This window comes from Hordeum vulgare, chromosome 2H, assembly GCF_904849725.1.
Source record: "Hordeum vulgare subsp. vulgare chromosome 2H, MorexV3_pseudomolecules_assembly, whole genome shotgun sequence".
Lineage (NCBI taxonomy): Eukaryota > Viridiplantae > Streptophyta > Magnoliopsida > Poales > Poaceae > Hordeum > Hordeum vulgare.
The window spans coordinates 489,172,195-489,184,093 of NC_058519.1; the positions used below are offsets into that span (position 1 = coordinate 489,172,195).

The 11,899-nt window shown below is 49.0% G+C and overlaps 1 protein-coding gene across 1 annotated transcript; it reads right to left on the minus strand.

Annotated features, from left to right (window-relative positions):
- Nucleotides 1-759: 759 nt before the first annotated feature.
- LOC123426793 (auxin response factor 9) lies at nucleotides 760-6,058 on the minus strand. The gene is made up of 14 exons (XM_045110682.1): nucleotides 5,619-6,058; nucleotides 4,767-4,882; nucleotides 4,571-4,666; nucleotides 4,388-4,444; nucleotides 4,089-4,241; nucleotides 3,921-4,005; nucleotides 3,601-3,691; nucleotides 3,318-3,482; nucleotides 2,810-2,929; nucleotides 2,641-2,725; nucleotides 2,346-2,514; nucleotides 1,765-2,198; nucleotides 1,481-1,671; nucleotides 760-1,396 (listed from the first exon to the last, which is right to left on the minus strand). Exons 1-14 carry the CDS (start codon nucleotides 5,665-5,667, stop codon nucleotides 1,231-1,233), a joined length of 1,977 nt encoding a protein of 658 aa, XP_044966617.1. The 5' UTR covers nucleotides 5,668-6,058; the 3' UTR covers nucleotides 760-1,230.
- Nucleotides 6,059-11,899: the final 5,841 nt, after the last annotated feature.

Consider the following 11,899-nt stretch of genomic DNA (forward strand, 5'->3'; position numbering starts at 1 on the left):
TGAGTCATGGAGCTACATCGATGGTGCTTCGACGGGCGACCGACGGTGAGGGCAACCAGCGGTGAGGAGGCGAGGCGAGGCGGTCGGTGCGTGCTGGAGCGTCGGCGCATGCGAGGATGGCCGGCGAAGGGGGCTCACGTTTGCGGATGCTGTGCGACCCGCGCGAAGAGTCAAGGACGCCTGATCTGACGGCTGCTATGGGCTGCTATGCAACCGACGCGAGCCCTCGGGCCGGTGCCTAGCACTCGCCTCTCCCATACCAACCCTGCTCAAGTGGGAGCTACATGCATCGGTTAGTCCTTTTTATCTAAATATAAATGTACCTAACACTAAAATGTGGCTAGATACACTATCTAAATATAAATGTACCTAACACTAAAATGTGGCTAGATACACCCGTATTTAGACAAACCTAAGACATAAATTTGTCTAGATAAGGATGTATCCAATATTAGATATTGTATTTAGACAAAGATAAGACAAGAATTATTATTTTAATATTTAAACAAAGCTAAAACATAAGCATATTTAAACAAAGCTAGTACACAGAATTTTTGGGACGAAGGGAGTATTTTGGAAGAGACATTTCCTGCCTTCCCATTATGGTTTAGGTCAAGGCAGACAGGCCCTAGTGGGAGGGCGATCATGCCGACATAGCTTCTCCCATACAGGAAGTTCACATAGCACACTGGACCTCAGCGAACGAAAGGCACAGATGCTCAATCTCGAAAGAAAGAAAGAAAAAGGCAGAGATGCCAAAGACCATAAAACACAACTTTACTACTTAGATATATACAGATGGCTTCCACGAGGGAGAAAAGTATACACGATACAAGGAAACATACTAACCACCGCCACCACTAGCGAAAAGGTTGCTGCTGCTAAAAGTAACAATTGCTGAATTGCATCAATTCGTACAGATACCCGAACATCAATATATACATACGCCTATTTACTAGCAAGCAACGAAAGCAGGGTCTAGGGCAATATGCATACTGCGGCTCACCGCCAGTTCTCGCATAAAACCAACTGGCAACGAAACGTCGCGAAATGTCCAGGCATTCCTTGCTAATACAGGACCAAACCCACCACAGCAACGCACACAATGTCTTTTGTCCGTGAAGCAATCATGAGTAGCTCTCCCGAGTAGAGTGGATGATCATGGGCATTTTCCCCGAATGATCAAAGGAAGAAAGAGCGATAATTAGAGAAAAGTTAGCAACTTAGCATTCAGCAATCTGCATTGGCAAACGAGGCTGGATAGTCTGAGCCACTCTGCGGAGCCACTGATTCATGTGATGAGTTCACACGGCTCAGCTTGGTGGCCTTTGGTGCCAATTGCTTGGCCTCCTCATATGTAAAAATGTATATTCTTTTCGCCATGCTGCAAAACTCGCTGCAACAACATGAATTAGAGTAGGATTAGGACTTGGATACAGGTAAACTGCATCCATTCATAGACAGTGATAAGGGTTCTTACTCCCAAGGATCGTCCCCAACAAGCATCATATCATCCTCTTCGTCGGCATAAACAACCTGCCATTTCTTGAGTGTGGAACACAGCTCCCCCTGTATATCAAACATCTCCTCCAACTTGCGGTGAAGATCAACATACCCATATAGCTTTGTCAAGTCCACTGCTCTTCCAACTGCCATTCCTGTCATAATTACCTAAGGAGGAATTATAGTGAGGATCATTACTTAATTACCCTGAACGCTACAAGAATTGAAAGTTGAGCATCTTCAAAATGTGACAACTATCACCTTTGTGCAGCTTCTAACTTGGCGGGTTTGGGTGTCAAGAAGAGCACGCTCACTGCTTGCTGCTTGGGCACCAGAGTTGTTGATATTGGATGGCTGCGAGAGCTCGCCAGAGTCCACGTCTACAGATGCAGCTGTTTGGTCATAACCATCACCTGAAACAGTTACCACAGGTTGTGTTTCTTCCACAGCAGATCTTATCTCAATTCCAAATAATCTGCAACCACCAGTAGCTGGTTCAAGCTTTCGCTCAACAGTGGCTTTGTTAGTACTTGCAGCATAGGAGTCTTCTCTTGATTCTCTTGCTGGCCAGTAGAACTGATTGAATGCAACGTTTGATGATGATGAGAAGCGTGAATTAGTAAATAACCCTCGAGCCTGTTGTGGCTCTGAAAATGATAGGGTTTGGCTTGGTTCAGCTGGGGACTTCCATAGTCCTGATACAGATAGCACCAGCTTAGATATGAAAAACACAAGGATAATGGATATATAAATAGGATATTCATGACTGAGAGAGCTGAGCATTGCTTCCATAAACTACATATATTAATCGTAACAGGTGCTAAGGAGTTCATATATCTTACCAAATTTGGGAGCAAGTTCTGGAACCACAGAAGGTGAAGCTGGAAGTCGGGGACGCTTATTTCTAAGTGGAGGTTGAGGGGGTTGTGGGTTAGCTGCATCCAGTGGCTCCAATTCCCATGGTGAAACTCTATCTGGACGAAGAATGGATGAAGGCTCATCCCATTGGACCTGGCAATAATTATAGGACAGAATCAGATGTGAAAAGCAAACACGGAAACATGATAATGCACCACTACAGCACTCCAGAACAACTGTAGCTCTAGTTGAACCCTGAAAAACACAGAATCTTCATACCTTCAGAGATTTCCAATCAGAATCTGCCCATGGAGATGTTGACATTGTCGGCGTGCTCCCAATACCAATAATTGTTCCACTGAATCTGTAACCAGAGAAATGTTTGTCATATCCACCTAGATGGTTGGAGCAAAGCCAACATCTCTTGGCAAAAGCAATCCCAGGTTACCTTCTTTCAAGAGCTTCATCGCCTTCAAATTTCATCTTAAATCTCATTCCAACGGAAGTGTTCTGCTTCTTCGCTTCAAGGTACTTGTTAACACTCACCACAAACTCAGATTGACTTGTTCTGGAAATAAAATCAGAGAGGCCCGTTAAGCCTTATACACCAGATTGTATGGAAAAAAATATAATTCGCCAATTGTTAATACTCATTACGACAACCATAATGCTGTCCCACTTCCGTAAAAAGAAACAATAGTTGGGTGAATTCTCGGACATAAATGCATAACAGGTATAATAGACCAAATGAGCAAGAGTTTCTATCTCACACCTAAGCAGAATGTACAACATACATAAGGAATTGCCCTAGCAATTAGGTAAAAACTGCGAAAAAAATCTTTATTATCTTGCATTAGCGGTAATGTTCTATATCTTGCATTATTGCTTGGTTGCCAGAAATAAGAATTACCATGCAGCAACGGGCATAACAAAGATGAAAACGGGTTGAACCTTACCTGGGTTTATAGAAAACAGAGAACAGGGTCCCAGTGGAGATTGCATGGGAGGCTGTTGCAAGGACTCCAAGATGCATGCTGTGGCTTGATATGACAGATGATGGCATGTTATTTACTTGTCTCATATGCCTCCTTACTCCAACCCGCAACTCGCCATTTTCACCTCTGCAAATGATACAAATATTACTTATTACCATTCACCAGAATTAAGCCGAGACAGGAGAGGTGCAAATGTATAAAAAATAGCCTCCACGTGACAAGATTACAGTACTGTATTGTGTACCTCAGAAAGATAAATGCATCACCAGCAACCAATCTTTTTGAGCTAACAAAGACACTCCAGCCAGTTGTAAGTAGATGTCGCCTAGGTTGTCCTGAAACACAAAACAACCGGAAGGCGTGAGATAGAACCAGACAGAGGGAGAAAGAGTTCACACATAGTCATGAAGTAACGGATCAGTATATGCTGCAAGTTTCTGCAGTGGTAAGAATTCAGCATTCAATTCTGACATGAAGTGCTACACCAAAACAATTAAACAATAAGAACACAGCGACAGGAATTTTATTGGGGCTTCAAGCTGAATGCTCAAATTGGAAACTCACCCCGAAATATGTGACGAAAATGCCACTCAGTTCCATGGAGATCTTTGGCTACCAGTTCTTGACATGGTGGATTCTGAGACATGTCCTGCAAAGCAACCCTACCATTCAATAAGCCAGAAGTTGTGTAGACATCAACTGGAGTAAAAGAAAAATGCTTCCAATGCTAACCAGCGGAGGAAGACACTCTTCAGCATGTCTCCTAAGAACAGAGAAACCTCCATGGGTACTCGTATCCGAAGCTGTCAGTGTCTTGCAAAAGGAATGTATGGTGCCTTTCTCGAGTTCTTGTGGCTCAGGACCCAAGCTTGTGAGCTCATCTTGCTAATTAAGGGGATTCAAACAGGGAAATTAATGAATGTACATGTAAACAGGAACATGAAACTGAACTAACAAAGTACATTGCAACATGCAAAAGGCATAATATAAGCCATTTGCATGTTAGCAATAGCTAAAACAGGAAGACTCACTTTAGCCTCTGGTTGCAGCATAATTTGAGCGTAAACTTCATCTGAATCAGCTTCCGTCTGCATTAACAAGTTCAGCCGGTTAGCAAAGAATAATATTTCTAGGCGCATAGACAGACCAACCATTTCCCAGACACTCCAAGAAAAGAAAAGATGTTGCAGCGGGCAGGTAAAAAAGACACTGACCCGGAGCTCTACGTTGACCACGCTGCATAGGATTTTGGATGGTAGGTTGAACATCGGCAGGTACTGGTCAAGCTGCTGGTTTGTAGATGCCTCAAGCTATACAGCAAATCATGATCAGTTTGAGAAAAATATTATATCTACCAAGAAGAATTGATCAAATGAGACAGGCAGAAAAGATATATAAACCGGTTTGTACCTGTTCCATATGACCCTGGGGAAAGTAATAGACTCGTTCGCCTTGTCTGGGTACCGTGATCAGGGGACCGGCACAAGCATGCCATAGCTCCCGGAATAGTGCATCGCTAAAGATTCCTACATGGAAGCAATTGATTTACAATATTAAGTCATCAGAGACGAAGGATACATGGTACGACACTATTTGCTTTCTAAATTTTCGATTGTCAAGATTTAATCATTTATCATGATTTTTTCTAATCATAGTTAGAAAGGTTCAAGCACAAAAATCTACCCAACTGAAGTGTCCGATAGTCCTATTTATCGGCAGTGCGGGGCAGCTTGGTGGGTTGGGTGGGTCAACACAAATCAAGCATATTAACAAAAATAGAAAATACTAAGTCGCAAGAATATCCATACTTTTCCAATTGGATGGATCGCGCCTCTGAAGAAGAAAAAAGGAAGCGAATCACAATTCACATCACAGGCATCGGCATGAGAGAGCAACCCATCACTCCGTAAGGTGCGGTACTAAACAATACAGAAAATTGCGCAAACACCGTGATTACTTTGAATAGAGGGCGATTTACCCGGATCAACAGGAGCGATTGCAGCCAAAATACTGGGAACAAAATGGACAGGCTGGCATGCAATACGGTTTATTTATCGGCATCGGCTCAACTCAAGTTAGTTGAGGCTTGGCTAAATTTTCTACACAAACAGTCAACTAGCCGAGTCCACTTAATCAGCTACCGTCTCTCAGTACGGGCGAAGCCTAACTTACCACGAGAGAGAAACCGGACCAACTTTTTACCGAAGCAGTTCCCGGAAAGGCAGGACGGAAACTGCGACAAGAGAGGGCGGCGAATCGAACCTGGGGCACCGGCCGCGGAAGGATTCGGCATGTGCATCGCCGCAGCCATCGCTGCGGAGCCAAACGGTGGGAGAATTCTCGGTGAGCGACGAGACCAGGAGCTCCTCGCGATGCGCTAGAGTGGACGCGGCGGCCGGCTCAGCTCCATGGATCTGCCCTCGCAGGCCTTGCTTGCGGCCGGGCCGGAATCGAGGAATTGCCGCGAATTGGGCGGCGCGGCCGTGGACGGGGGACGAGGCCGGGGGCGCGGTCGGATCCGGGTCACGTGGGGGCTGCTCTCGGGGGAGGGGAAGGGGATCGGGGAGGAGGTGGCGTGTAGCGTGTGTGGTGAGGAGGAGGGAGGAAGGTGAGGTGTGTGGGTTGGCTTGGGATTTGGCTGCTCGTGACTGAGTCGACTGGTCTGCTCTCTGCTGGGCTGGGTTTTGACAGCGAGCGGCGGTCGCGGTCGCGGTCGAAGGAAGGGGGAGGAGAGGAGGGGAGGGGGAGCTGCACGAGGCCGAGGAGGCAGAGGGGACAGGCGGGTCACGGGTGGATGGGCAAGCGGTGCGGGTGGGTTGGGTTGGGTGGGTCGGCGGTGCGGATAGGATTTGCATTTGGGCGCCCGTGCTTTGGTTTCGCCGGAGGGGAGGGCCTCCCCTCCCCTGTTGTGCCCGTGTGTTCCTGTGGCCTTGGATGGATCTTGATGGCGACGGATCGGTGTCTGCTGCTGTAGAGGGTTGTTGGATCAGCCCAGCCGGCTCGCACGGCTTTCCCGTTACGGTACCCACGCCACACGAGGAACACGCCCTGTTGGAGGGGAGGAGCCATGCCACGGCACGGCACGGATCCGAACCACAGTGGCACCGGGCCCACCCGCCATTCATACAGTGGCCGTCTCTCGCGCGTACGCTGCTCCGCCCCGGCCGCGCGAATCTTTCGTGATGGCCGCAGCGTACTCCGCCGCGTCGTGTCGTCACGCTCGCTCCCTCGCTCACTGCCAGTGCCACTGCCGCCCGCACGGCCCGGGGATCCTCTGCTCCACGCCGACACTTCCTCTCCCTACCTTCTTTTTTTGGCTCGCTCGGCTTGACCGGCCAAAATGCGGTGCGTACTCCGACCGACGTGAGGTCTCCGGCGCCAGCCACGGCGTAGTAGCAGCTGCCTGGAGTAGTATAGCCCATTAGCATGTCCCTCACCGACCCGGCATGCAACCGCACCCACCACGGAGCCAGTCATGTCGCGGCAACTAAAGCAGAGGGGCAGGCGGCCACCTTACGTACGCCTCCTCCTTTTCTGTACGTAGCCCCGAGCAAGCAAGCTGTCACAGCAAGGGCGCGCGTGCAGCCAGCCACCCATGTGGGAATGCGATGGCGCATGTGACACCACACCACCGAGCGGCTGCAATTGCATCGCGAGGTCCAGCAACGCGGCTGCCTGGACCAGTGCACTGCTGTGCTCGCTCGAGCTCGAGCTCGACTCCATCCATCCATCCATCCATCCGCGGGAGGCAGCGCCGTTGACGCGTGGACGCGATGAGTGGAGTGGAGTGGAGTGGAGAATCCAAGAGAAATGAATGAATGAATGAATGGTTTCCTTCTTTCATCTCATGTGTTTTAATTCAATTCCACACTGGTAGTAGTGCTGGTACGTAGTGGTAGTGTAGTCTGGTGTGCTGCCGAATTCAGTGCAGCACAGTGCCAAGTTGGTGGCGTGGACTGTTGCAACCAGCAGCATCTGCCCTTCCCTACTCCAGTATGTTGGAAAATGAGGCGCCTTGTGTTGACCCGGTAAATTTGCCCGTGGAATACGCTTTGCTCGTACTACTACTATAGCTGGACGGAAATATCAGTAGGGACTAGTGATGTTTCCCGGCAGCAAAATGGACGAGAAGATGGGTGTGGAAAAACCAAGTGACATGACAAAGGGACGCCAACGAGGGGGGAAGAGAAGACGACGACGGAGCCAGAGGGTAGTGGGCGCGTCGTTGTCCGTCGAATCCCACGCACGGTCTGTCTCTCGGTGTTTTGTGTACGTCTCGTCCCCTCGATTCTCACTGATCCGGGATTGAATTGAAAGGAAAAAACAAAAAAGCGAGAGCGACCTTTGGTTTGGTAGCTGCCTCCCTGCCGGACCATACATGGCATTGGCAAGGGCATAGGGGGCCTGGACTAGTTCCCGGAAACTCCGAATACATTCTTTCTTTTCTTTTCTAGCTTGGCTCTCCTCTCCAGTGACTTCATTTGACCGTTCGCCGGGCAATTTAAGACGGCACGATTGTGACTTATGGCCCGATCGGGCACGTTGATTTGATCGCGTGAGCGGACAAACCGACGATGCCACGAATGAAAACAACCCATGTCCCCTTAGAAAAAAAAACATTGATATGACCATGATGGTCTTGGTTAATTGTAACTTTTTGAAATTTCGTAGGATCTTTTAGAGCAACTGCAATGGGGCGTCTCATGTCGTCCGTCGCCGTCCGTTTGGGTCAATGCGGACATAAAAGGCGGTCCAACGCGCCGATCTAAACGAACGTGCGTCCGGTTTTCGTCCGCGGGCGATCCATTTCCAGCTTATTTTTTAGCCGAATTTGTGTCGGGGCGGACACACGACGGACGCGCGCACGCTCGTCTTTTCCTCCCCGGGCCCGCTGGTCGGTGGCACATTGGCCTCCCCCCATCCAACCCTCGCCCGCCTCCTTCGTCGCCGACGCCGCCGCCCATTTTTTCGGCGATTCTGCCAGCTGTCGGCGCTTCCACATCCGCCCACTCCCACGTCGCCCGTCTCCGCCATCTTGCCGCCGGGGAGCCGACTGCTTCCCACTCCACCACCACCACCACAACAACAACCGCCACGACCAAGAAGATGCCTCGCCACCCGGCCAGATCCTCACCGGCACGCTCGTCGGACGCCGGCATGGCAGCTAGTTGGTCCGTACGCGCCGCAACTCCCTTCGACAGTCGTCTCCTTCGTCGACGCCCGCAAGTTGTTCGATAGTTTGCCAAGGTACAAAATGGACTCCGTCGAGGAGTTCTTTTTTCGCAATTTCCTTTGCAACTCCGACAATTCGTCGTCCGATGACGAGGAGGAGGTATTGGCTGCCGTGTTGGTCCATCACCACCTCAACAGCCAGCGGCCTTTGTTCCGTGGCTCCATTCTGGGCCACCTTCCGACGTTGAATCGCAACCGAGAGAGCGGGCATTTCCTTCTTTGGAAGGACTACTTTGATACAACAAACCCGTTGTTCAAACATCAAAAATTATGCCGTCGTTTTTGTATGAGTAGGCATCTTTTCAACTGTATTAGAGAGGGGGTGGTCGGCTATGATGACTATTTCGAGTGCAAAGAGGATAGCGTTGGCAAGATAGGTTTTTCCTCTTATCAGAAATGCACTGTCGTCATCTGAATGCTTGCATACGAAGTGCACGGTGATCTCATTGACGAGTACGTCCGTATGAGCGAGTCTCCTTGCCTAGAGTCTCTGTATAGGTTCTGCAAGGCCGTTATTGCTGTGTTTGGCCCTGAGTACTTGAGAGAGCGGACTACTGAAGATAAAGCATGTTTGTTGACGATGAATGCCAAGAGGGGCTTCCAAGGAATGCTTGGTAGCATGGACTGCATGCACTGTGAGTGGAAAAACTGTCCTTCTGCTTGACAAGGGCAGTATAAGGGCCATGTCAAGGCTTGCACTGTCATACTAGAGGCCGTGGCGTGTGAAGATCTCTAGATCTGGCACTCTTTCTTTGCCGTGGCCGGATCACACAATGATATTGTTGGAATTATGCCCTAGAGGCAATAATAAATATAGTTGTTATTATAATTCCTGTATCAAGATAATCGTTTATTATCCATGCTATAATTGTACTGAATGAAGACTCATTTACATGTGTGGATACATAGACAAAACACTATCCCTAGCAAGCCTCTAGTTGGCTAGCCAGTTGATCAAAGATAGTCAGTGTCTTCTGATTATGAACAAGGTGTTGTTGCTTGATAACTGGATCACGTCATTAGGAGAATCACGTGATGGACTAGACCCAAACTAATAGACGTAGCATGTTGATCGTGTCATTTTGTTGCTACTGTTTTCTGCGTGTCAAGTATTTGTTCCTATGACCATGAGATCATATAACTCACTGACACCGGAGGAATACTTTGTGTGTATCAAACGTCGCAACGTAACTCGGTGACTATAAAGATGCTCTACAGGTATCTCCGAAGGTGTTAGTTGAGTTAGTATGGATCAAGACTGGGATTTGTCACTCCGTGTGACGGAGAGGTATCTCGGAGCCCACTCGGTAATACAACATCACACACAAGCCTTGCAAGCAATGTGACTTAGTGTAAGTTGCGGGATCTTGTATTACGGAACGAGTAAAGAGACTTGCCGGTAAACGAGATTGAAATAGGTATGCGGATACTAACGATCGAACTCGGGCAAGTAACATACCGAAGGACAAAGGGAATGACATACGGGATTATATGAATCCTTGGCACTGAGGTTCAAACGATAAGATCTTCGTAGAATATGTAGGATCCAATATGGGCATCCAGGTCCCGCTATTGGATATTGACCGAGGAGTCTCTCGGGTCATGTCTACATAGTTCTCGAACCCGCAGGGTCTGCACACTTAAGGTTCGACGTTGTTTTATGCGTATTTGAGTTATATGGTTGGTTACCGAATGTTGTTCGGAGTCCCGGATGAGATCACGGACGTCACGAGGGTTTCCGGAATGGTCCGGAAACGAAGATTGATATATAGGATGACCTCATTTGATTACCGGAAGGTTTTGGGAGTTACCGGGAATGTACCGGGAATGACGAATGGGTTCTGGGAGTTCACCGGGGGGGCAACCCACCCCGGGGAAGCCCATAGGCCTTGAGGGTGGCGCACCAGCCCTTAGTGGGCTGGTAGGACAGCCCAAAAGGGGCCCTATGCGCATGGGAAGAAAAATCAAAGAGAAAGAAAAAAAAGAAGGTGGGAAGGGAAGGAAGGACTCCCACCCACCAAACCAAGTCCAACTCGGTTTGGGGGGGGAGACCTTCCCCCCTTGGCTCGGCCGACCCCTTGAGCCCCAAGGCAAGGTCCCCTCCCTCCGACCTATATATACGGAGGTTTTAGGGCTGATTTGAGATGACTTTTCCACGGCAGCCCGACCACATACCTCCACGGTTTTTCCTCTAGATCGCGTTTCTGCGGAGCTCGGGCGGAGCCCTGCTGAGACAAGGTCATCACCAACCTCCGAAGCGTCGTCACGCTGCCGGAGAACTCTTCTACCTCTCCATCTCTCTTGCTGGATCAAGAAGGCCGAGATCATCGTCGAGCTGTACGTGTGCTGAACGCGGAGGTGCCCTCCGTTCGGTACTAGATCGTGGGACTGATCGCGGGATTGTTCGCGGGGCGGATCGAGGGACGTGAGGACGTTCCACTACATCAACCGCGTTCACTAACGCTTCTGCTGTACGGTCTACAAGGGTACGTAGATCACTCATCCCCTCTCGTAGATGGACATCACCATGATAGGTCTTCGTGCGCGTAGGAAAATTTTCGTTTCCCATGCGGCGTTCCCCAACAGTGGCATCATGAGCTAGGTTCATGCATAGATGTCTTCTCGAGTAGAGCACAAAAGTTTTTGTGGGCGGTGATGTGCGTTTTGCTGCCCTCCTTAGTCTTTTCTTGATTCCACGGTATTGTTGGATTGAAACGGCTTGGACCGACATTACTCGTACGCTTACGAGAGACTGGTTTCATCGCCACGAGTAACCCCGTTGCTCAAAGATGACTGGCAAGTGTCGGTTTCTCCAACTTTAGTTGAATCGGATTTGACCGAGGAGGTCCTTGGATGAGGTTAAATAGCAACTCGTATATCTCCGTTGTGGTGTTTGCGTAAGTAAGATGCGATCCTAGTAGATACCCGTGGTCAGTACGTAAAACTTGCAACAACAAAATTAGAGGACGACTAACTTGTTTTTGTAGGGTATGCTTGTGATATGATATGGCCAACGATGTGATGTGATATATTGGATGTATGAGATGATCATGTTGTAATAGATAATATCGACTTGCACGTCGATGGTACGGCAACCGGCAGGAACCATAGGGTTGTCTTTATACTAACGTTTGTGCTTGCAGATGCGTTTACTATTTTCCTAGGATGTAGCTTTGGTAGTAATAGCATGAGTAGCACGACAACCCCGATGGCGACACGTTGATGGAGATCATGGTGTGGCGCCGGTGACAAGAAGATCGTGCCGGTGCTTTGGTGATGGAGATCAAGAAGCACGTGATGATGGCCATATC